Genomic DNA, 23,588 nt, shown 5'->3' with positions numbered 1-23,588 from the left:
GATGGTCAGGACTGGTTCTCCATTGTTACTGCGGATTAAAATCATTCACGTCTTTCTGCTTTCATTGGTGGGCACCTCTCAGAAAGGCGGATAAATATTATGACAAGTTAAATTCTACCTACTTTTTTTCCCATCTGCCTCAGGAATATAACAAAGTAAGGGACAGGATGAGGGGACGAGTGGGACCAGGAGCAGGACTGTCTAAAGGGATGAATTGTTCTTTGCTAATTCTTAGTAGGGTATCTACTCCTTCACTTACATAATGCTTTGGGTTAGCAAGATTTCATGTCTTTAAGAGCCCTGAACTAAACTTGAGGAGGCTGTTTAGAAGAGATAGGTAAACAGATGCTACAACAACTCAGCAGGAACTGCAAATATCTACCAGATTCTTGCTCCATAAAATGAGTTCCACATACTGCAGCATGACATCACCTTGCTAGAAATGCATTATCTCAGGCCCCACCCTGAAGTGAATCACAATTCACAATCTGTGCGTTAATAAATCACCAGGGTGATCTGTATACACATAACAGTTTAAGAGGCACTATTCTAGATAATATATGCAAATATACATGATCTCTCTGTCTCTGGATCTCTCTCCCTCCCTCTCACACACACACACCATCAAATGGGATGAGAGACAGAAGAGACTGCATTGTATACACAAGTCAATCAAATTTCCATCAAGTAATCCTCTCAGTGATTGCTAACCACCACAGAAATGATGTGCATTTACTTCCCCAGCCTAAATGATGAGAAAATCAAGGAGAACCTTACATTCTCCATTTAGCTAACAGAACTTGCTCTCTAGACAACCCAAGGCATTAATTAGAAGGTTTCAAAAGGCAGGTCTGTCATAACAGCCTTGGTGTGTTTCTAATTGTTACAATCATTCAAACATGCATCAGAAAGGTATAAAAGCACATCCCACCACTCCTACTGCCTCATCAAAGACAGAGAAGAAATATCCATCTTGAATTCTGGCTAGCAATGATTACTGCTGGAAGTCATTCCCCTGTCATACATAAATAGAAAGAAAGAGATGTATTTTCAGAAAAAAAAAATTCTCGGACCTCAGTTTAAACTGAAATCATTGATTCTTTTTGACGAGTCAAGAGACATAATAAGTAGTTTATCTTCTATATAGGGGTGATCATTGTGAAACCCTTTCTGACAATTTTCAGCAAAGAGGGGGGGATACAGAAAGAAAGAATTATTTATATTATTTGAATTAGAACAAAGATATTCTATTCATTTCTCTCAGCTTTAGCCATGCAACACGTGAAATGAGCAGATAGTTCTTACAGCAATAGAATTACAGTGTTTCTGCTTCCTCTCATTCCTCTAAACTGTCCTTCCTCCTTCTTCCCTCTAATTCATTTAGCCAACCATTTAACTATATGTAAAACGCACCATGTTAGATAGTTAAAAAAAATATAAAGATGTTAGAGATAATGCGAATCTACTCTTACGCTTGTTAGATGAGAAAAGCGTGGAGACCCAAGGAAACTAACTGCCATGTCAGAGGTCAAATGACTAATTAGAAACAAAATAAAAAATAAAAATTAGGTGCTACTATGACCTTGATCGGAATGTCACTTAAAGTAACACAACATAACAACAATAACCATCTTTTATTAAGTCACACCGACTTAAGCCTTTGACTTACATTATCTTAACCTATCTATGAAGCTGGTGATGTCATCTCCATATTTCAGATGATGAAACTGAGCTCCAAAAAGCAACTTAGCCCAAATCCCACAGCTGGTAAATGAAGGTCTGCCTAGAATCATGATTTTAACTACTTCTTTATCCACGATGAAGTCTCCTAGTGCCTGCTTCAATGCACTCTTTTCCTTCACGCCAGGCTGCTTTCTCAGCTTTCTTTGTCTACCTTGGACATGAATAATATGGCCTCCTCTGCAGACAAGCATTCGTTTATTTAATATATTTTCCTTTTCTTCAACAAACATTTACTGAGCCCCTCTTTGTGGCAGGCACTGTTCCAGGCCCTGAATGTCAAGTGATAAACTACACAGAGATTATTTCTGCTCTCGATCTAATGGTTTCTCATAGTATCTTCCATCAATGTTCTTTCGAAAGATCGTGAAGAAAACAGGTAACTATGTAGCCAGCTGAATCATAGGGTTGTGACCAGGAATAAATGGGTTCATATAACATACTCGGCCATTAGAGAAAAACAAAAGAGGTAACGGAAAGCAGATAGAAGACTCCCACAAACCTACCCACATGCGTACAACTAGGAAAATGCGCCTCAAGTTAATTTTTTAACCATATCAACAATTAGAAAAGATGGGCCATTAAAAATAATTTTTATTTGCCTATATGTAAAGGCAGGTTTTAGGAGAATTAAGAACTGAGTGGTTTGGGATAGGAATAAGGAGAAAAAAATTAGAGAGGGAAATTGGTGATACTACAGTTCCAAAAGTGGCTTGAAAACTCTGAGTGCTAGATGCAGTCCTTGTTACTATGATAACAAATAAATCCTAAGGAAAGTGAATGAAGGACCAGAAACAAACAAGAACAATCTGGCCCACCAGAGACAAGGAGACATCTCTGGAACTCCTTATTCTTAAGGCAAGGATTTAAAAGCAGCAAAACCATGCTGATGACCATCCCCACTGGTGAGCCTTAACCTTGGAAGTGAGATTCAACTTATAAGTATTAAGAGGCATGTGTTCTCTCTGAGAAGGTGCTGGTGGACTGTTGCCCATTCATACGTTTTGACCAATATTGACTAAGAATTTACTTGTGGTGCTGATGCTCTTATAGTACCTGATATAAAGATCTTGCCATTGTAGAATTCATATTCCAGCAAACAGAGACAATAAACCAATAACTGTATGATATGCTGTCAGGAACAGGTAACTGCTATGAGAAACAACGAAGCAAGAGATGATAGAGAGTGCTATTTTATAAAGTGCGATCAACGAAGAACTCTCTGAAAGGTGCCATATGAGCAGAAACCAGGATGAAGAATGAGTCATACGAAATGCTGGAAAAAGCTGCTTCAGGCAGAAGAATTAGCAAGTGAGAAGTCGAAGACGTGCCTGGTATGTTCAAGCAAGTCTGGGTTATGAGGCGCTTATCTAAAGTGTAATATTTAACGGGGTTCCCCAAAATTCATTTATCGATATAAATAATATTTTATTGTCATATTTGAAAACCAATGTTAATGCAAAAAAAAATCCATGATAAACAAAATATCAACATTTAGATACAAACAGTATCCAACTCTGTAATTGCACAATCCTATCCCACTCCCCTTTCCTTTATCCTGGTTCTATGTTCGAGGAAGTTCAAAAAGAACTATGTGCCTGGAGCAGTGTCGTAGAAAGTATGGTTAGAGAGATAGCAAGGAGGAGATTCATACACCACACGGTAAAGATTTTGACTTCCAATGATCGGAAAAAGCACCCCTCAGAGCTTTAACAACATTTTGAGACCTCCACAGTGACTAGCCAAGAGCTGACCCCACTTCCCTCCCAGCTGTTCAGATGGCTCAAAATAAGTTCTAGCACTTTAGCAGCAGTTCTGTTGGAAATTCCACCCTATAAATATTATAGCCAGATTAGAAGGGCATCTCTACAACTTATTCTAGCAACTCACAGACTTCCAGCCCATCTGCAATGAGGACCTTCTCAGAGGACCTTTTAAGTGACTAAACTCAAGTTTTGAGAAATGCTGATCTCATCCACTAAAATTAAAATATTAAAGAGGGGATGAAAAGAAGCTACACTGCATTCTCTTCCCTGGCTTATTTGTACTGTCAACGTGTAAGTCTTTAAGAGGGAGATAAACACATCAAGCTCCCCCTGTCTTTTTTTTTTTTTTTTTCTTTTAAGAACAATGCATTTCCAGAGAGAAAATGTCACTGGAGAGTTTTACGAGTAAATTAGAGTCCAATTTCCTTCTCCCCAAATTATTCTCTGAGAGGGGAAACGAAAGTACCTGTGTAAGAGTAAGGAAGAGACAAGATATTTCTTGGCTGGCAGCAGAAGTCTAATTAGACTGACAAATCTTCAGTGCCTTCCCCAGTTATGAGGCTTGGCAGGAAAGGAACGAGCCCGGGAGCCGCATGTTATGTAAGGCTGTTAATCAATATTAGCTAAGCCCTGATCCTAAAAATAAACTCCCCCCGGAGGCTCTGTTGTCTAATGGTAAAAGCAAGGGATTGAAAACGGTGTGGACTCCTTGTCTCATTTCTGTAAAGCTGGTGGCAGCAGGGAAAATATGGAGGGGCTCAGAGAGTTTGATTCTCTGGGTAAGTATAACCCTTTCTGATACAACACATCTACATCCTGTTAGAGGATGGTGTTTGGGATGTGGTAGATTTATTTTGAGTCCCAATCCAAGACAGTTGGATTATTCAAAGAACCTTGAGAAAATATGGTGTTCCAGCCAGAGTCTCAAAATGGCATTGATACCAATTTTGTCGAATCATCTGAAATAGCTGATACTTGACTATTTTGGTCTATAAAAACGGCAACTTTACACACTTCACTCTCATAGGACACTGGGTGCAATAACTATTCAGCGAAGCCAATTTCCACTCCAGAAAATGAAAGAATCTCCCATAGAAATCTCTTCTAATTGATGAGTTCAGGGCTATGGTTCAATCTGGAACCACAAGAGGAAATCCTGGGTAATTGGGGATTGGTGTCGATGTAGACAAAATTGTTCATCTTGTGCTTAGCCAAACATAAAGGAAGGCTCGATGAGGCTCTGTGAGTTCTGGGACAGTCTCCTGGGTGGAAGGGTTCCCCGATGTTCAGCACTGAGTGGAAACTTATGGGGAAAGCCATGGCCTAAGTTCTTTCCACACATGGACATGTTTATTTCTTACAACAAGCCTATGGGAAAGGTACTGTTAAGCCATTCTACAGATAATAAAATAGAGGCTTAGAGAGGCTAATCGACCTGCCCAGAGATACACAGTTAAGTAACTGAAAGAACCTGGAGAACCAGAAATTCTGACTCTGAAGTATACTCTCTTCCCTTCAACGTGCTGTCACTCTACCTAGAACATGCAAGTTTGTTTGTTTGTTTTTTGTTTTTGGTAATAATCTCAAGGCTGAAGTGTGCTTCTTATTGTTCTCAGCCTAAATCTGAAAGTAGACCAGAAGGGGGACTTTCCACATAGGTATTATTACAAAGCCCGAAAAAGTTTGGATTCCTTCTGGGATCTTTGAAAGTTGTTCACATTCGACCACCAAATTTGTGAGTGTGAGATAAAAATTCAATTTCATGAAGCTCTCAAGTCTTTCATTTCTACTGTTTATTAGGATAGTTCCAATCTAAGCTGAGTATTGTCATTTTCTGGTAATTTTCTGGTGCCAGGCAGCACTAGCCAATGTCAAGGTGGTTTTATCAATGCCCAAAACAAAACAAAAAATGGGTCATTATCAGTATCATGCTAATAATGTACAAATGATTCCAAATGGTGGTTTGTATAGAATACACTGAGTTCTTTTTTTTATTGATGACTCAGTCTGGAGGCCTTAGGTAAGAGAATACACATTATTCTTGGAACTATTTTCCTTTTGGCCCTTTCTCACAAGGACATTTTGGTCTTGGTGACTGAAAGTTATGACTAAAAGACACTTGTTTCACACTTTGCCATCTATCTTGAACGAGGACCAAGAAATTTGAGTGTAGGCTGTGTTGGACTTTGTTTTTTTAGAAGCTGAACTATCAGCGTCATGATAGTAACCCACTGACACTTGGATCAGCTGTAACATAACACAAGTGCCTGAACGATTGCTGGGGCATCCCTGGTAGCAAGACCCACAGGGAACCCAATCCAGTCCTCTCTTTTTGGTCCTCTCTCATGGTGGGGTAAGGGGTCAGGTCAAGACTCTCAGAATCTGGATCTCTTGCCTCGCACGAATCTCCTCTATGCATTCTGTATTCTAGTTGAGATTGGCTGTCACCCTCAGGAATTACTTACTGTCTCTGACTTGGACAACTTAGCTTCGGACATTCAACCACCCTGGGTTTGTTCCTGTCAGCATGAATCTGACTGTACTCATCTACAGGCCCAGTCATACCCACCCCAGCCATGAGATCCAGCCAGCCATCCCATATACCACCCCTCACTCCCAACGCACCACCATTTGTAAGCTGCTACCTCATATCGATAGCTCATGTCAAGCTCTCTTGCCCTCTTTAGATTGTAAGCTCCATAATGGCAAGAATCCTAAATTCCTCTTCTTTGAAACCCCTAAAATATGTGTAGACATATTTCATAGCTGAACATAATCTCCAAGAACCACAGAACCCCAGGTTGGTTTAAAAATGGAAGAGAAAGTAAAAGATGGGTAGTGAGGTATCCGAGACCAGGGACCTTAGAGAACTTTTATTTGTCAGAACTAATTTCAGCCTCCAAGTTCTACTTTGACCCTCCTTCAAATCCTTACCCCCCAAAACCTCCTAGCCCCTACTGTGAACTACAAACACTACTGTCTATAAAAACAACCCCATTTTCTGATGTAGATTCTTGCTTGAGAGAGTAGTGACTTGCATACCAAATGTGGGGATAGAATACAAAAAGAAGGTTAAAACACAGTCAGTCATACTCTTCATGATGTACCTGTTTTAAGCATTTCTCTTATATTAACTTAGTTATCATCATAACCATCACATGTTGTAAGCACTAGCAGTACCTTTTGCTCTGACCCCGCTTGCCTAGCTTTACAATGTGGTAGACAGGTTGGTTTCAAATTCTGGCTACTCTTCCCATCGGATTTGGGGTTTATGCCCCTTTCCCTGAGGCTGAGAGAGGTCTGTGGATGCTTTGACCAATAGAATGTGATGGAAGTGACACTGTGTGGGTGTCCAGGACCAGGCTTTAAGAAACTGGCAGTCTCTACTTCCTCTCTTGGAAAGCTCTCTCTGGGAGCCCTGAGCCTCCATGAGAGAAGTCTTACTATTCTGCTGGAAAGACTACATGGAGAGTCACAGAGACTATATGGAGAGGGAAATGGACCCAGCTGAGTCCAGTGTTTCCAGTTAACCCACCCAGGCACACGGCACATGAATGAAATCAGACCCTCCAGACCCAAGTAGCCACTGAGTAACTCCAGCAGACTCCACATGGGGCAGAAGAACTGCCTTGCTGAGCCCTGCATTTTGTGAGATCCAATGACATAACTGTTGTTTTAAGTCACTAAATTTAATGGGAAAGTTGGTTTCATAGCAATAGTTAACTAGAGCACATGTGAATTGCCTAAGGTCACTTAGCTTATATGAAGAACTAGGTTTTTCATATTAGGCAAGTCTGATTCCAAGTGTATGCATTTAATCACTGCAATAGCCTTACCACTGGAAAAAATACAAATAAAATTGCCCAAAGCACACTAACTATTCAGAAGGGAAAATGCTCCATAAGCCATGCCTCTTCTAGCTGTTAGATGATGATAAGATATGTCATAAAGCCTATCTTGTTTTGTGGTTTTCTTCGAAAAATATTTACTGAGCATCTTCTAAGTGGCAGACCTTTACTTGAGAATTATCACCTTCCCACCTGCTTTCTCAATCTTAACTTATTATTATTTTATTTAGGGAACACTTAAGAGACATCCTTCTTAAGACAGGGTGAGGACCTGATGCTTGGACACCATAGCTGTAATTTAACATAGCCCATGTAATTCACAAGTAGGTCTGTAACGAACCAGGTTATCAACAAGATCAAAGCACCAATTACTTCCATATCAACTCGAAAACTTTTTATTCATATTCACACACAGTTAAGAGCAGCACTGAAAGCACTTTGCAGTTTTCTTTTGATCAGAAATCAACACTAACCAAGGTCTTATCAGAAATGACCTGCTCAAATGATGCTTTCTCAGCTTATGCTCTAAGAAGGGACCAATAGATTTTTGAATAACCAAGATTTTATACTTGTGGATTCACACGCTTTTTCTGTTTTTCCTGGAAGTGCCTCATGTTAGGACAATCAAAATAAAAGGGGACAGAACAGAGTATTGTTTAGAAAAGCGAGTGATGGGCCCGATGAATATAAAATTCAGTCTTCCCTACTTCTTTTTTCTCCTTTCTGAAGTATCTCCCAGAATTCAAGTCTTTATGGGTCCACTTTATCCAAGAATATTAGCTGGATCACAGAGGATATATTAGAGATTCTGAGACTGACCTTCTTCATCCAAAGTATTTGGAGTGTGGGAATTGTGAGAATCCAAGGGTTGTTGGATCCCTAGTCCTAACCCATGCTTGACGTGGTCTATAGAATGTACTTGAGATCAGAATAGGCTTGCAGACAAGATAGGCTATGAGTTTTCACGGAGCCCAGGACAGAGTTCTTATGGCTAGCTGGTAAGAATAAAATGCCCCAAACCATTGGCATAAAGTTATTTCTTCCAGCTAATCTTTAAAAAGAACATGGGGCTTTTCTTATACCTCATCTCAGTCTAATCCAATTCTGCTAGCCTGTTGGCTCTCCTCCAAGAATATGTATTTACACACCCTTAAAAACAAAGAGCGTCAACAGATTTATAACTCATTTTTATAGCCTTGATATAAGCAAAAGGAGAGACATGTAGATGTAATCCAGTTATTACTGGACTCAGAGGAAAACAAACACATGCCAGACAGGAGGCTGTTAGAGGGCATCCTCCAGCCAGCCACATCCGCTAAAATGAGAACAGGTTCTCTGATATTTAGGATCATAATCGCTGGCAAGATTTGCTCTACACTTCACCAGAAGCTGTGGCTCTCTCGGTTTGTGGAAAGGCTCACCCAATCTGCTCCCATTTATGAATTTGCTATAGGAGGGAAAGCCAAAAACCACTAAATACCATGGCTTAGTCCGTGAGTCCCCATGTAACATTAAATACTCCTGAGGTCGGTAAAAATTTGGCCTTGAAAAAAGACTACAGGACCAGCCACTGCTATGAAGAAAAAGCCATTTGCGACTCTGCTTCCCACAGAGTTAGTGGAAGGTATTCTGACAGAAACAAAACGAGTCTGCCAAGGCCTGTGCAGACAGAACTATCTTTTCACTAACAATAAACAGATCCGCTCTTGAGCTATAGAGAGTCATAATAGAAATATATATTGCCTTTTATCTTCTTTTCAGTGAGTAGAGTGAAGTGTCAGGAGTTATAGCTTTAATATCAGAGAGAAAGCTTTTTTTTTTTTTTTTTTGAGCATGGGCGTAGGTATGCATGGAACAGCACACGGGGCTGTGAGACTGCTGTGCTAACCAGGTCCCTGTCGCCTTTCTAAAACACATGGATTGGCCCGACAACATCATCAGTGTATACAGCTTCGAATCACTCCTAGGGAGTCATGGAAGGAGCTATCTGGACATTTTGGCTCAAAGAAATGGAAAAAGGAAGACAACACTTTTAAACTCTACCTAACTTAAGTAAACTTAATTCAGAAGAATGAGAACACAAAGGGGAGTTAATTGATTATTGACTGACTTTAAGTTTACAATGCCTACTGAAGTTAATAGAAGGGTGATGTCAAAGACTCAATTGAGCCCCAGGATATTTTCTTAAAACTAAGAAACAGAAAGGAGCAGTACCGATCTACTGAATTTTCTACCAACACTAACTAGCCTAGGGGTAATTTCCCCACAAGCAATCGGAATGTCTTATTTTATGCCAGAGCATTTAAGGCTAATAATTCGATTAACCTTCTACCCCCTACTAACTAGATTTATGAAATGCCAAGGGAGTTAGCAAAGCATTAAATTTTAGCTTCAGTATAATTACTTTTAAGTGAAAAACAAAAAACAAAAATGTTACCACAAAATAAGAACTTCCTACATACTAAACCCAGACCTTCACATTTTCTAATGTAATTAGGATCTTGGTCAAATATAAAGGAAACAATATGGACAAAAAGTAACATGTAATTAATCAACACTTAATATCAAACACAAAGACTGCATTTTATAAAGATCAGATGAACCTCTAGCTTCAATTGCTCTTGATTTAATGATACCCACTGGCTTCAAAAATGAACAAATCATGTTCCAGTAAAGCCATCAGGAGGATGTGACTGGAACTGTACTAGGATATAGTCTTTCCTGTGATAACAAATTTTTATTTTCCCCTTTTCTCTTTTTGAAAAGAAAAGAAATATAATAAAATAAGAAGAGAGAATATTTTATACTTAAAGTGTTAACCATTGCTCATTTTGAACAACAGCTTTACCATTTCAGTGGTAAACATGATACGAGGAATAACCCATGAGTGCACACAAGACTTAAACAACTTCTTTAGGAATGACTTTGTCTTTCTCTATTCCTGAGTCTCATTACTATGAGGATCTGTAGGTATTCTTCCTATAAACGTTCTAATTCAGACTCTCTAGCTACATAGCTATACTGACCGTGATAGCGATGTCTCAAAGACAAAAAAGCAGAATCAATTAATAGTTGGAGAAAGACTTACCTGAATGCTGGCTGTTGAGCGATTTTTGCGGGTTGTGGTCGTAGCCATTGTAGTGGTGGTTTCCATGACAGTTGTAGACATTTCCGGTGGCATGGCGGTTGTCTGTGTTGTTCCCAAGATTGATGGGACTTCTCCCACCAGTCGGACACTTCCATTGATTTTAATATTGGGGTTGTTCTCAGCTGCCATGTTCAGTACTTTCAAACCATCATAATAGAGCCCAGAGAGCTGGCCTTGGAAGAGGCGTCCTTTGTCTTTTCCGCCGATGGCTATTTGAGCCTGGGTGTTGAAGATGGTTAACTGCCGGCCTAGTGGGTTGGGCGGAGGAAACATCATTATTCCCATATATTTTCTCTTTTTGCCTTGCTTGGTCTGAATGGACCAGGCATAAAAACAGGCTTCCGTGAGTAAATGAAAGGGACAGAATTAAATAAAAGTCCAATGCAAATATTAGCAAGTAACATTTCACTATGTTTATCTCTTCCACCGTCTAGCTGAATATCCCAGGTAACCTGAATAATCAAATCTATTTCCTTATTGTGAGGAAGGAGAACCTCAGTTCGATGATGAAGAGTATTGTAACCTTCTTGGGTATGCAGTTGTGGACAACTGAAAGAAACCTCAAATCAAGTGATGATAATAATAAATCATAAGTGCCAATTGCACCGATTTTTTTAACCTACAAAGTAACATAACAACGAAAAGAATTATATCTAGCAAAGACTTTGTGAGGTAACTCAGAAAAGTGAATTAAAAACTAGGTCTGATAATTAAGTTAAATTAGCTGAAATTAAATTAAATTAAATTGCAATTAAGACTTGGATTCATTGCATGCTGATAGAAATGAACATTTAGGTCACCAAACATCTCATTTCCTAGGAACCTTCATATTGCCTAATATTCTATCTAGACTTGTTTTTTTAATAAACATCATGACAAATCATTTCTTATCTCTATTAATGTTGAGGTGAGGGGATTATGATCAAAGAACTAAATGTCTTCCTAAAATACAGAAAATAAGTGGGCATTGATGGGGGTGGGGAGGAGAAAAAAGATGTCATTCTAAATCAATACATTTTAAAAGGGGGGATGGGTATTAATGAAAAAGAAACACATAAAACTCTTTAAAATGCTACAGAGGTATGTTAATGGGTTGGAGAATATCAGTAGCTCAGCTTATTTGGAGTCCCCATGTGGGAAACCATTTATGCTTCTGTGGATAAATATCTCAGAACGAAATCATGGTAGAACAGAATTTAGAATAGTATAACGCAACTTATCTTCTTCCGACTACTTCTAGATCTTTCCCAGAAAACCCTGAAAGGTTTTAAAACATTCTATGCTATTATCTCTTCAGATTATTTCCCTCTGCTTTTCCTTATGGACAAGAAGGAAAAACGTATCAATGGAATTAAATATATACCTTTTGAATTTTTCTTCACTTTAGTCAATGATTAAACAATGTTTCACTCATTTTTAAAACAATCACTTGAATTATTTTAGCTATAAATGACTGGAAACAATGTTCTGTTATTATTCTTGCCTGCTTAATAAAAGGGAATATATTTTTAAAAGACTGGGATTTTTGCTTCACAATCTCTAATATGAATAGAGGCAAACTGTGATGTTTAGGCTGTTAATCTCTACTACTATTATATGGTCTTTAAGTCTATACAATGATTAGCTATCCTTGAATTTTTGGTGTACAGTGTGAAATATTTTCTCAATGTATAATAATGGATGAAATGAAAGAGGCAGAGAAAGGAAAACATATCTACTCAGAGGGAACTTTCTATACAAAAGTCAACTCTGCTTCTTGGACAATTCTTAAGGGCATATCAGCCAGGTATGATTCATAAATAATATGCCTTTAGAAGCTTCAAACACTGCAGTATGGGGGAATTGGCCAGGTAATTTTGTTATAATGAAAAGGATCTTCATTCTATAAAAATATCTGGAGCATGGAAATGAAATCTGCTGGCCTTAATGATAATGGAATTTCCCAGATCCTAAGGGTACAATCAAAATAGATCTAATAGATTTCCATTATTTTCCCACCAATTCCTTCAGTGCCTGTGCATATGCATCATTGCTTGTCCTTTGGCCTCTCATTTCTCATACAACATGTGGCAAAAGTTCAAAGCACAATAACACTGGGTAAAGATCTGGAGCTCATACTTCTTTACTGCTTGTTTTATGACAATAGCATTTTCTGAGAGCCCTAAGCTTACTACAACAGAAATGCCATGATGGAAGGAGAGAATAAATATTCCCTCAACCTTACATAGGCATTTGCGACAGCTTAATATAGGAAGAAACTACCTAGTAGGAGATCTCTGAGACTAAAATTCAGTATCTTACATCAAAGAGCCCCAAGCTATCCCTTCCATTCACGCAACTGTTGGCCAACCGTAATATTTACTCATCTCCGTTTTTGAATATGATCCAGTATTGATGATCAGTTAATGGTTCTAACTGATTATAAGTAGAACATTATATATTTCCAATACTCCTGAAAGCACTTCACATCTAAAATGGTCCTCATCTATTTTCCTGGTGATATTATTCTGCCAATGCTTAAAAATAAAGAGTCAGAGAGAATTGAAATGCAAAGCTGAATTACACTGGCCAGAAATAATGGAGTTCTTTCATTTCCGCTGCCACAGTTCACTCCGTAAAGTGGCCTTGTTTGTTCAAGACTGACCCAAGCATGGAGACAGGGAAGACGTTTCCTGGGCTACAAGATTAAGCCACTGCTCCACTTCCGGCTATCTCTGCTTTCCCAGAGAAATCTGACTATTCGCTTGAGAACAAGACACAGCGGGGTGGGGGAGGGTGAGACAGAAAAGAAGATTGTCTATGTTTCAATTTTCCATGATGCCACAGGAAGGATTGGAATTTTGGTGGCTTCTCTGTTTCATGGTCCATTTCTGGCTAGATCCGCTTTTGTGTTAAGACTCTTTTCTAGCCCTCTGTACCTTGTATTATGTGGTTGATAGTAAAGCTGGCAATCACTAAAGTAATAAGATACTCTCAGTCTCCTGCTATGTCTTCTTTTGATTGATTTATCTCTCTCTGCTAAGAGGAGTAAGTGAACAAGCAAGAAACAGCCATCACTACCCTCTCCCTTTGAAGGATATAAGGACTGGCAAGAAAGTTTTATCATTTGCCCAAGATTTCTCAAGATCAATGCCGATCTCATTATTGTCACTGGTTATGATCGATCCTGATTTTTAGATAAAGTCATCATGTTATCTACATCTATTTTCCAATCTGAGAATTGTTCTATCATCAATAACACAAAATTTGCGATCTAGTCCTTTTGAAGGGAAAGTTAGCTAGACAGAGGAAGGGGTAAAGCCATAGATGTTACTCACTCAAATTACAAAAAATGCCAGTATGAGATTTTGTAGCAGATTGCTTTCTGCTTTGTTTTAGGTGCCCATCCTTTTGGAAGTTATTAATTGTTACCTCGTTTGGACATCAAGTTCACATACTGCTTAAATGAAATCTTTGCACGTCTCCAGTCAGTGTTGCACAAAGACTAATTAATTAAACCTCAGAACACCCTTGGGGAATAGGCAGTATTATTTCTCCTCTCCTCAGATGGGAAATCTGAGATATAAAAAGGTTAAGTGGATTGTTTAAGGTCAGAAAGTCAGTCAATAGTAAGCCAGAAAACAGACCGGGGAATGCTGTGCCCCAGACCTCTACCCAATGACAGAAATCGCTCTAAACAGTATTTCAAGTACTTCCTAATACATCTGCCTAATCATCCTTCCGTCTTTACCCTTTTTGACTCATTGTCTTTACAAGGTCTTTTGGTATATGCGATCTATTCCTTTTGAAGGGAAAGTTAGCTAGACAGAGGAAGGGGTAAAGCAATAGAATGAATAGATGTTACTCACTCAAATTACCAAAAAAGTAATTTCAGTTAAAATAATGTAGAGGAGAAAAACTCTCAGACTGCAAATAATTCTTTTCATTATTACGTGCATATATAAATACATACATAATTGATTAAGAAACTAGAATGCCTCCCTCCATCCCACCTGAACCATCCCACCCCTGCCCCAGTCCCAACCCCTCAATCTGTTGTGTGTTTAAAAACGTCCTTCTATATGAAAGCCAACTGATAACAATGCTATTGTAAGAAAAACTAAAAGCCTACTAATAACTTCATAATGGTTTATACAAATGAAAACGCCTGGCATGCTATTAAACTTAGACTTCAAAAGGCAATGGAGTAAAATAAAATATTATTAACATAAAATTGAAAGAAACAAAAAAGTTCTCTCAGGCACATGAGACTCAGACATGCATCTAGTTTTCATTTCCTTTTTAAAAAGTGAGGCAATCATCATATTTAATGTTAAAGGGACTTTATGAGCTGATGATTACTAGATGAAATTATTTGCTTTTTAGAGTTATTCTTAATTTATTTTTAATTAGACCACATACGTTAAAAACAGGGCAAACAGTTAAGACTCAGGATTTTCCGTGTTTAAAGGTTGAATGTTTTTACCCAACTTAAAACTGTAGCAGTTCTTTGGTTTTTGTTGTTGTTGTTGTTTGTTTGTTTGTTTTTTTAGGCTGTATACTAATACACCCAATGACTTTTTATATATAACCAAATCAAGTCTCTACATATTTTAAAAACTCACATCAGGTCTTGAGATAAAAAAAGCTTATACTGGTTCGCTCAGGAAAGAACGGAAGAAAAAATAGCTTCTTAAAGATAGAAACCTTTCTCCATTGAAAGACAATAGTTTACATCCCAACAAATAGAAGCCACACAGAAAATTCTAACGTCAGGTGTAACCGCTGCCCTCTTTTATTAACAGAGTGGTTATTTTCTTCAGCAAATCACAAACTGCTGTTTTGCCTTTCATGAGCCTTTCCTTTTCCAACTCACTGCCCTGCCCATGTATACTTTTGCTGCATAAATATCAAATAAGTAAAGATATCACACAACCAAAATGTAAAATAAGTTTGCTTTCATTTTAGTTTCAGCCAGCAACTAGAACACAATTAACCTCTTATGAAATACTTTTGCCTCTGGAGGTCTGAATCTAAAAGGCAAAACTCATTTTTCTCTTTTTTCTTTTCCTTGTTTATAAACAAATGTTAAACATGGCTCCCCTTATAACATTTGTTTTAAGCAGTTTTAGTTAACAAGAATCTATCTATGATTTTTTGTTGTTGTTATTAACCATGCTACAGATAGTAAAGCCAAAACAGCCTCAAAATGTAAGTTTAAAAAGTACTTTTGAAATTTCTTTAGAAAGCTTTGGTAGAAGAGGTAATTTAGAACAAATTAACAAATAATGTCATGCAGTGGTTAAATTGCCATAATACATTTCTTCTTTAGAGGTTCCTGGAATTTCTTGTTTGTGGTTGTCACACTGATAGCAAGCTAGATGTTAGTCCCTTTAACTGTATTTTAATGGCAATGTATTATAGCATGATTTATCAACATATGGCAGGTGGAAGCTGACACAAATTATAATGAAAATTAAAACAGTCATTTATGCAGCAGGCGATTATCATTTAAGGAACATTTATTTGCAGGCTTTAAAAATGAGGGTTTAGAATCAAATGAATTTAAAATAAAAGTTTTAACGACGGTTACCTTTTTCCTGCAGCCACTCCTCTACGGGCCGGTTATATTTGAAGGGGATTTTCTGTTTTACCATTTGGAAGCGTTCATTATCAGTGTTGCCTTTAAAGTTTAAAAAACAGCTTAAAGAACAATCTGAAAAGTCAATAAGTCATTAAAAAACATCCTAGGTTTTTGGTTTGTTTTATGAAGTTTTTAGAGATAGATATCAATTTATCTTTAGTAGAGGTGGAGTCGAAGTCACTCTGTCCTTGGTTGACAGGTTAGTGTTAGCTATGCCGTGCTCCATCAGGTTTTGGAAATGTGGCATGGGATAGGAATCAGGAAGAAGTCTGGCCTTTCATAAAATGGGTTTACCTTCGCTCTTCATCTCTTATTCCAACCTTACCTTAATTGGGCCAATGGAGGCACACAGATCTCTTTGACCTGTGAGTAATTAGCTTGCCAGATAAGCTTAAGAATACGGTAGGGGACCCTCAGTGTCTCGGTCATTCATGCTCCATTCTCACTCAGCTGTATCCTACCAGAAAGCGTGGCCCACGTACTTCCTTATTCTACTCTTAAGTGTTTGTAGCTGCTCTTTCTTTGGCAGAGGGAAGCCAAGAAGACAATTTGTCTTGATGGACAGGTAAGACTACTTATTCCATAAAGGAGGTCCTGTTATCTCATCACCTATGTTAAATACATAGAGTATTACAGATGACTCTTTATATTTTTATCCCTTTGTCTATATTTGTTTCACATTAAAAAAAAAGGACCCCCAAAGTACATATCTGTAAAGAAAAGCAGCTATAAATACTATGATATAGCATCTGCAGATGTTTGAACACCTACACTTTATTACTTACTAATAGATGCATTCTTTACATATTTACCTAGTCTCTCTCTCTCTCTTACCTTCCTATGAGAGATCCTTCCTGAATAAGCATCCATTCATAAAGCCTGTTAGAGATACTTCTCCCAAGCATGAAATATCTAATTAGTGTCAAACCTCAAATATAATGTTTTTAAGTGCTGGTATGCCCCCTTCTTCATTTTGTAACTATTTCTACCCCTGGATGATTTCGCTAATTAGGACAGACATGGAGAGTAGTGTTGTGGAGATATACCCCTAATGCATACCCTTTTATTATTATAAAACCATGCTTTGGGAACCATTCTATCTCAATTAACCTGACAGTGATCAAGGAGAAACTAGTGAATTCTAATTCACTACTTTGACTCATAGCTTTATATTAGAACTTAGGGGATCCCATTCCAAATTACCAACATTAAAAATTAATCAAAGTCTCAAAACAAGTGGCTTGGAAATGATTTACAAAAAAAAAAAAAAAAAAAAAAGGCTAAAAGCCAGAAAGAATGTTGGAATTGAATATATCATCAGGTCAAGCGAACAGAAGCTTGACATTTCAATCTTAGCGCCACTTCCATCTAGGAGTTATTGGCAGATTCCACATGTGACTAACCTGGTGCCTGCCTTCCGTGAGGGTTAGCATGGGGAAAGAGTGGCAATGTTGCGAGATGCCTGCAAGAGTCCCCATTCATTTCTCCTACGAACAAATTATTCTAAGAAGCTGACTCATCATACTCATTAACCAAGAATAAAACAACAACAACAACAGCAACAACAAGTCATGAAAGGGGCAACTATGGGTTTGTTTTCAGCCTACATTACAGGACCCTGTACAGCTGGCACAAAGCATAATATATTGACATATCAATGGGCAAAGTGCAATGAACAGAGAGAACAACTAATGATTTTGGATTAGAGTGTATCAAGTTTTCCTCAAAGTATTATTTCTCACAGAAAATAAAAGAAGCATGCAGGCAATGAGAAAAAAACGGAAAGGCGACTTAACTTCTTGGTGCTTCAACAAGGCCATAGCTCAAGAAGTTAGTAATATCTGTTAATATAGCTACTGGAGAGAGATCATTATGATCCTCCCAGGTGGATCTAGGTACTCAGAAGTCTATTCATCCAAAATAAAGTTAGGTAAATTCTCTTCATAGAAAAGGAACATACACTTTTCTGAAAAGAACCTATATCTATAACTCTTAATCCTATTCTACAGCAGACAGAAATTCCAAGGGATGTCATCCGTCTTCATAAGCTTTGATCCCTCTCAAGTTTTAGTCCTGACACAAGAGTATACTGAGAAATGGCAAATGGGTCGTGCCAGATTCACCTTGAATATATTTTATTACTTTGGGTTTTCTGTAATTGTCATTATAGACTACAACATTAAAGATAGTAATAAGCTTCATTCTGCTCACTGCACAATGAATTAGTGAAGTCAGTAGCAAATGTAAAGCTAAATATTCTTAGTAACAAACAGGGCAAAATCAAAAGTTCCAAATTTCCAGGGTTTTATATGCATTGAATTAATTAAATAACTGCAGTGATCTACTTCCTCTAAATACATAGGGTGCTTGGCCCTCCTAAGCATCTCCTCCACCCCTTTGATGCTCTTTCAAACATAAAGACCCAGAGAAAATTATTTTGGAACATGGTACAGGCTAGAAAAAGAAAAAACTATGTTGGACAATCAATAAGTGACATGTTGGGAGGACAGCATAGCCACGATTCAACCATACACCCTTCAAAAAGTGAAAGAGAGAATCATTCTTCTCCACCTCAGCTTTAAAGACATTTAGAAAAAAGTTTTAAGTTTTCACAGCAGATTGATAGTATCTGGCAGTAAGGATAGCGATCTTGCATACTGTTAAAAGCTATGAATGATGGAAGGTCATTTGGAAAACCAAATTGGTTTAAATTGCCACATTAACATTGTTCTTAGTCTCTTTTCATGTTCTTGTTGGTTTTTATTTTAATTTATCTCAAACATTAGAGAGAACTGTTTTAGAAACATGTGCATAAGAATGAGTTCATTTGCCCCGAGCCCCATTTGCTAAACTGATTGAAGAACAAACAAGCTTCTTAATATAAGAATTCATACATAGGGACGACTCTGAAAGCTGAACAAGCCTCATCAAATTCATATACGTTCATATTAAATCCTTAATAACATTCACTTGTACATTTCATAGCGCAATGAGTACGAAAATTTAAACAAAGATTGAAATAAATTCTTCAATAGAAAGTGATGCTATCCTCAAGAAAGATTGGCTTTATGGATAGTAAAGCCATAATACCATTAAGAAGAGGCCTATGTGCATTACTAATTAGACCAAAAAATGTAATGAGTTCAGTTCTCAACCACACTGAGAAATCTGTAAGTTGCACAAAGAGATATTCAAATAGATAGTGCTTACATTATTTACGTGGATCTTAAACTCACCTATATGGAACTGAATTTTAGAAAAAAAATATCAGTCACATTTTATTCTACTTAAAATAAATGTATAGATTTGCATGTGTGTGTGTGTGTGTGTGTGTGTGTGTGTGTGTGTGCTTGTGATGCTGCATGAGTGTATCCTCTTCCAATTTTGGTTAGATATTGAGATTTTTATATCATTGCCCCCCTGTGGTTATTTGCATTTGTACTACTGGTTCCATTATCAAGTATTTCAACTCCTGGAGACACACAAAACATGCACTGTTGAATTATAATATTGTGAAGAGCAGGCTACTGAGGAGAAATTATTAAGACCCAACTGGTTCATACACATAGAGCCAACATTTATGCAGAAATACTTCATGTTTCCTACACTTGGGTGAATCTATTTGAGGTAAAAGGAACAGAAAACAGAGGAAGATAAGATGAAGAAATTGAGTTGATCCTTGAATAGGTCACCAAACATCAGTCCCTCTTGATAGTCCCAAAGAGTAAATTTGAAATTTGTTGGCAGTCTCAAAGGAGTAAAATTCTTTAAACTGAAGAACTAAAAGAAAACTCTTGTATAGCACAGAAGATAACTTTTATAATGCCACTTTTACATTCTATTTGTCCAAACATAGATCCTATTCATTAGACATTATGCTAATTTTCTTAAAGCCATAATCAATACAGCATAGGAGTTAAGACCATGGGCTTTATAGACAAACTTGGCTTTGAGTTCTAACTTTATCATGTACTAGCTGTGGAGATATACCCCTAAGTGACTTTGTACAAGTCACTTAGCCTCAGTTTCCCCATTTCCCAATTCACCATAGGACTAGGCATAGGATAATAAGAGGTAGAGCACATAGAGAACCTGGGAATTGAAAAACATTCGATTTATTTAAACTAGTATCATTAATATGATTCACTCTTTCCCAATGATATAAAAAATGTACACTGTTTCCATGATGTGCTGCCACCCTCTCAGAGCTTTATCAGGACTCCATTCAAAAGGTGACCACATTCCATTTGGTTCCACAAAGGTTATCATCCAAAGATCCACAGAAAATGAAATATTCTAAATATCCTTAAATCATCTAGGTGTTGCTTTTTGTATATCTGTATCTTCTGAAATATACTCAGCTAATCCCATTTCCAAAACAAAGTGGGCTTCTAAACCCATTGAAAGTAAAAGAGCAATTCAGACATTGACAAATGTAATTTCTTGGTCCAGCCACAGTTAATGATGATATACTACTGCTAAGTTGAGGAAGAGTGGCTTAAAGGTTCTAGCAATTTGCACCAGGCTGGCAGAAAATGCTTTCTTGCAGGTAGACCATTAATACCATCTGAAATATTGTCAAGCACGTGGGCATGCTAATAGGAACAGTGTAACAACATTCATCTGTACAAAATTAATGCCAGAGGTACTTTTGCATTTTGTTTTGAATCTTGGAATAAAGGAAGGAAAAGTTTTCTTTATTGTTGTGTTGACACTAAAAAATGAGACTATGGGTCTAATGAACAGTCAAAGAATAAATATTATGTATTAGAGCCAGAGGCAAAAGAAAATCGATGTGGGTCGGCTCAAGTAGTAGGGATTTTTGGAGGTTCTTATAATGTCTCTCTCCCCAAAGAACACTTTGTGGGTTTCAAAGCCAATATAAGACACTAAAGAAAAGGAACTGGGGAAATTCTCTGAGCTCAGCTCTGGTCTTTTTCCTGGTGTTGACCCAGATGAACTCTCTCAGCGTCAGAAAGGGGGCTATTGTACTAACCAAAGGGTATCCAGCATGTTTGGCAACTTGTAAGTGATGGATGGACCTCAACCAAGAACTAATATCTTATATGTATTAAGTGCCTTCACCAAGGAACTCAAAATGCAATTACAAGCATCATTTCATTAATCCTCACAACACACCTTTGGGGCTGATGAGAAAAGGACCATTTATATGTTGTGAGTCTTGATCCTTTACTGCGCCGAGGTAAAGAAATTAATCTCTTGAAGCAGAAAACTGATTGGCTGGGGGAAGTAAATTAATAAGCCCAGAGCACAGGGCATTATTAAGTAAGGGAGCTACTTCAGACTCACTTAAGTGGTTCCATGAAGCAGGGAGAACCACCTTTCCGAGAGATGAGATGTTTGCCCCTGGAAAGCAGCGTGGCTCATCGCAGCATACCTGACTTGGCTGATGAAGCTGAGTGCCTCATGTCTTCTGCATATGCTCAAAAATAGAAAGTAAATGTGAACAGACATATTATCATTTCCTTCCTACATCAAAGTCGTAATACCAATCCACCATCTCTAGGCTACAGGAGCTGAGCTGTTCAAGCAAAGATGGCTCCAAAATGAGTGAAAAAAAAAACAATGGCTAAGTCAGACAGACTTTGGATGCAATTTTATCTCAGACATTTACCAGTTCTGTGAACTTGGATAATATACTTAATCTAGATGCTTCAGTTTTTTAAGCTTTTCAAAAAAAAAGATGAAGATACTATCTATATTGCCAGATTTTATGCAAATTAAATGTTATAATCCAGGCAAGGACTTAGCTCATGGGAAGCAGCAAGAGGCTGGGAATGGGGAGTCAGTGATTTAATTCTCAGCATCTTTCTCTAACACACATCTAAGACTCCAAAATGGATGATCTTTCTTCCAATAAATAGTGAAAGGGAATATTTATCTATGAGTGGAAGGGGCGGGGAGAATCCCAGCCTGGAGAACCCTCTAGAACTCTTCCAGCCTTGATGTTTCCATTGAACTCTGCCTCTATTCTCTCACTGATATGCCTATATACATTCAGTCATCATAGGCTAGGGGATAGGAATGGTGGCCACGCTAGAGATGTAGCCCTGGTGTAGCTTTCCAAGTGATCACGTCTCTATTCCTTGACTTTTGTCAAGACAGGCTGAGGTGAGTTTGAGTGCAAACACCTCAACATTAAACTTCTCTTTCATATCCCAAATCTAAATCAAAGTGCCATTTCTGTTGAAGTGTTATTATACTAAAGACCATGAACCCTGATGCAACAGTTAGAACATATGTCACCAATCGCTTTCCTTTCCCTGTATTTTGAAGCCATCTCAACTCTCTCCTGAAGCTCATTGCTCCTGGAGTTTCTTTTTGCTTATTGTCATCCATCAAAGATACTTTCACTCCTAGAATGAAAACACAAGGTCCAGATAACTAAAATATCTTTATTTGCTTTCATAGTTTAAGAGAATATTTCCAAGTAATATTTAATGGAACTTCCCTCAGTATTATAGGTCTATCCAGCATCTCTTCTTTATTTAAGAGCTACTTTCAAAAATGACATGCTATAAATTAGCAAAACATAAACTGACTATACATAGAATATATAATTTGCTTTTCTTCCTCAAATGTCACTTTTTCCCTTCTATAATTATTCCAATATATGCCCTGAAGCTAGCCTAAGTCAGTTTCAATGTCTAGATTTTTGTCTAGTTCCAAACATGTTAAATATATGCCTTGGTACGTCTTTAAGCTTTAGTTTCTTCATATATAAAACGAGCACTATAATAATAGCTTCATCTTAGGGTTGTGAGAATTAACTGCGGATTAAATGTATGCAAAGCAGTTAGCATAGTGTGTGGCACAAAATAAGTGCTCGACGTAGGATTTATTACTATTATTATACAGTACCTGATTCATAAAGATTAAACGAAAAAGAAAGCTAACTTAACAAAAATTACTTCACTACACAATTTTAGTGTCAAATCTTTTCAAATTCCTTTTCAACATAAAGCCTTAATGTTCAGTCTTCAGTCATTTGACATATGATCCCTTTCCGATTCCCCTAGGTATTCTTTGCTTTATCATTTATTTCCCCCTTGTTGTAAAAGCCACAGTGTTATTTGGGGGCTTACTCTTCACCGTGATCCATGCATTCCTACATGTTCGTCCTCAGTGTGATCTCCCTGTTTCTCTTTGGTCTTTCATTTCTCTCTAGCTACCTTCCTCTCCCACTCCCCATTCCCATTTCCTTTCATTATTCTCACACAGAGGATATCAAGCTCAGTGAATTTATAGCTAGACTGCTAGAATATTTAGTAAAAAAAAAAATTGTTCATTCCGACATGTATGTGTGGTGTCCCTACAAGGCAAAGAGGACGGGTAGGAGGTTCAAGAGGACAATTCCAATGGGTAACAAATAGGAATGTTCTCATCCTCATCAACAGTAAAGTCACACCAATATCAGCATCTCGGATGGCATAATAAATTTG

General features: G+C 37.7%; 1 protein-coding gene across 1 annotated transcript in view; it reads right to left on the bottom strand.

Annotated features, from left to right (window-relative positions):
* Positions 1 to 23,588, bottom strand: part of NRXN3 (neurexin 3) — a 1,605,778-nt gene that overhangs the window by 122,989 nt on the left and 1,459,201 nt on the right. The window contains exons 29-30 of the mRNA XM_039883931.1: positions 16,075 to 16,164; positions 10,443 to 10,750 (exon numbers count right to left, since the gene is read on the bottom strand). Coding sequence (XP_039739865.1) covers positions 10,443 to 10,750; positions 16,075 to 16,164 — 398 coding nt within the window. The remainder of the gene's footprint in view (positions 1 to 10,442; positions 10,751 to 16,074; positions 16,165 to 23,588) is intronic.

The sequence above is a fragment of the Pteropus medius genome, unplaced genomic scaffold (genome assembly GCF_902729225.1).
Source record: "Pteropus medius unplaced genomic scaffold, Ma_sr-lr_union100, whole genome shotgun sequence".
In the NCBI taxonomy this organism is placed as follows: Eukaryota; Metazoa; Chordata; class Mammalia; order Chiroptera; family Pteropodidae; genus Pteropus; species Pteropus medius.
Note: the sequence above shows the minus strand (reverse complement) of the source record. Positions and strands in the feature narration are given on the sequence as shown.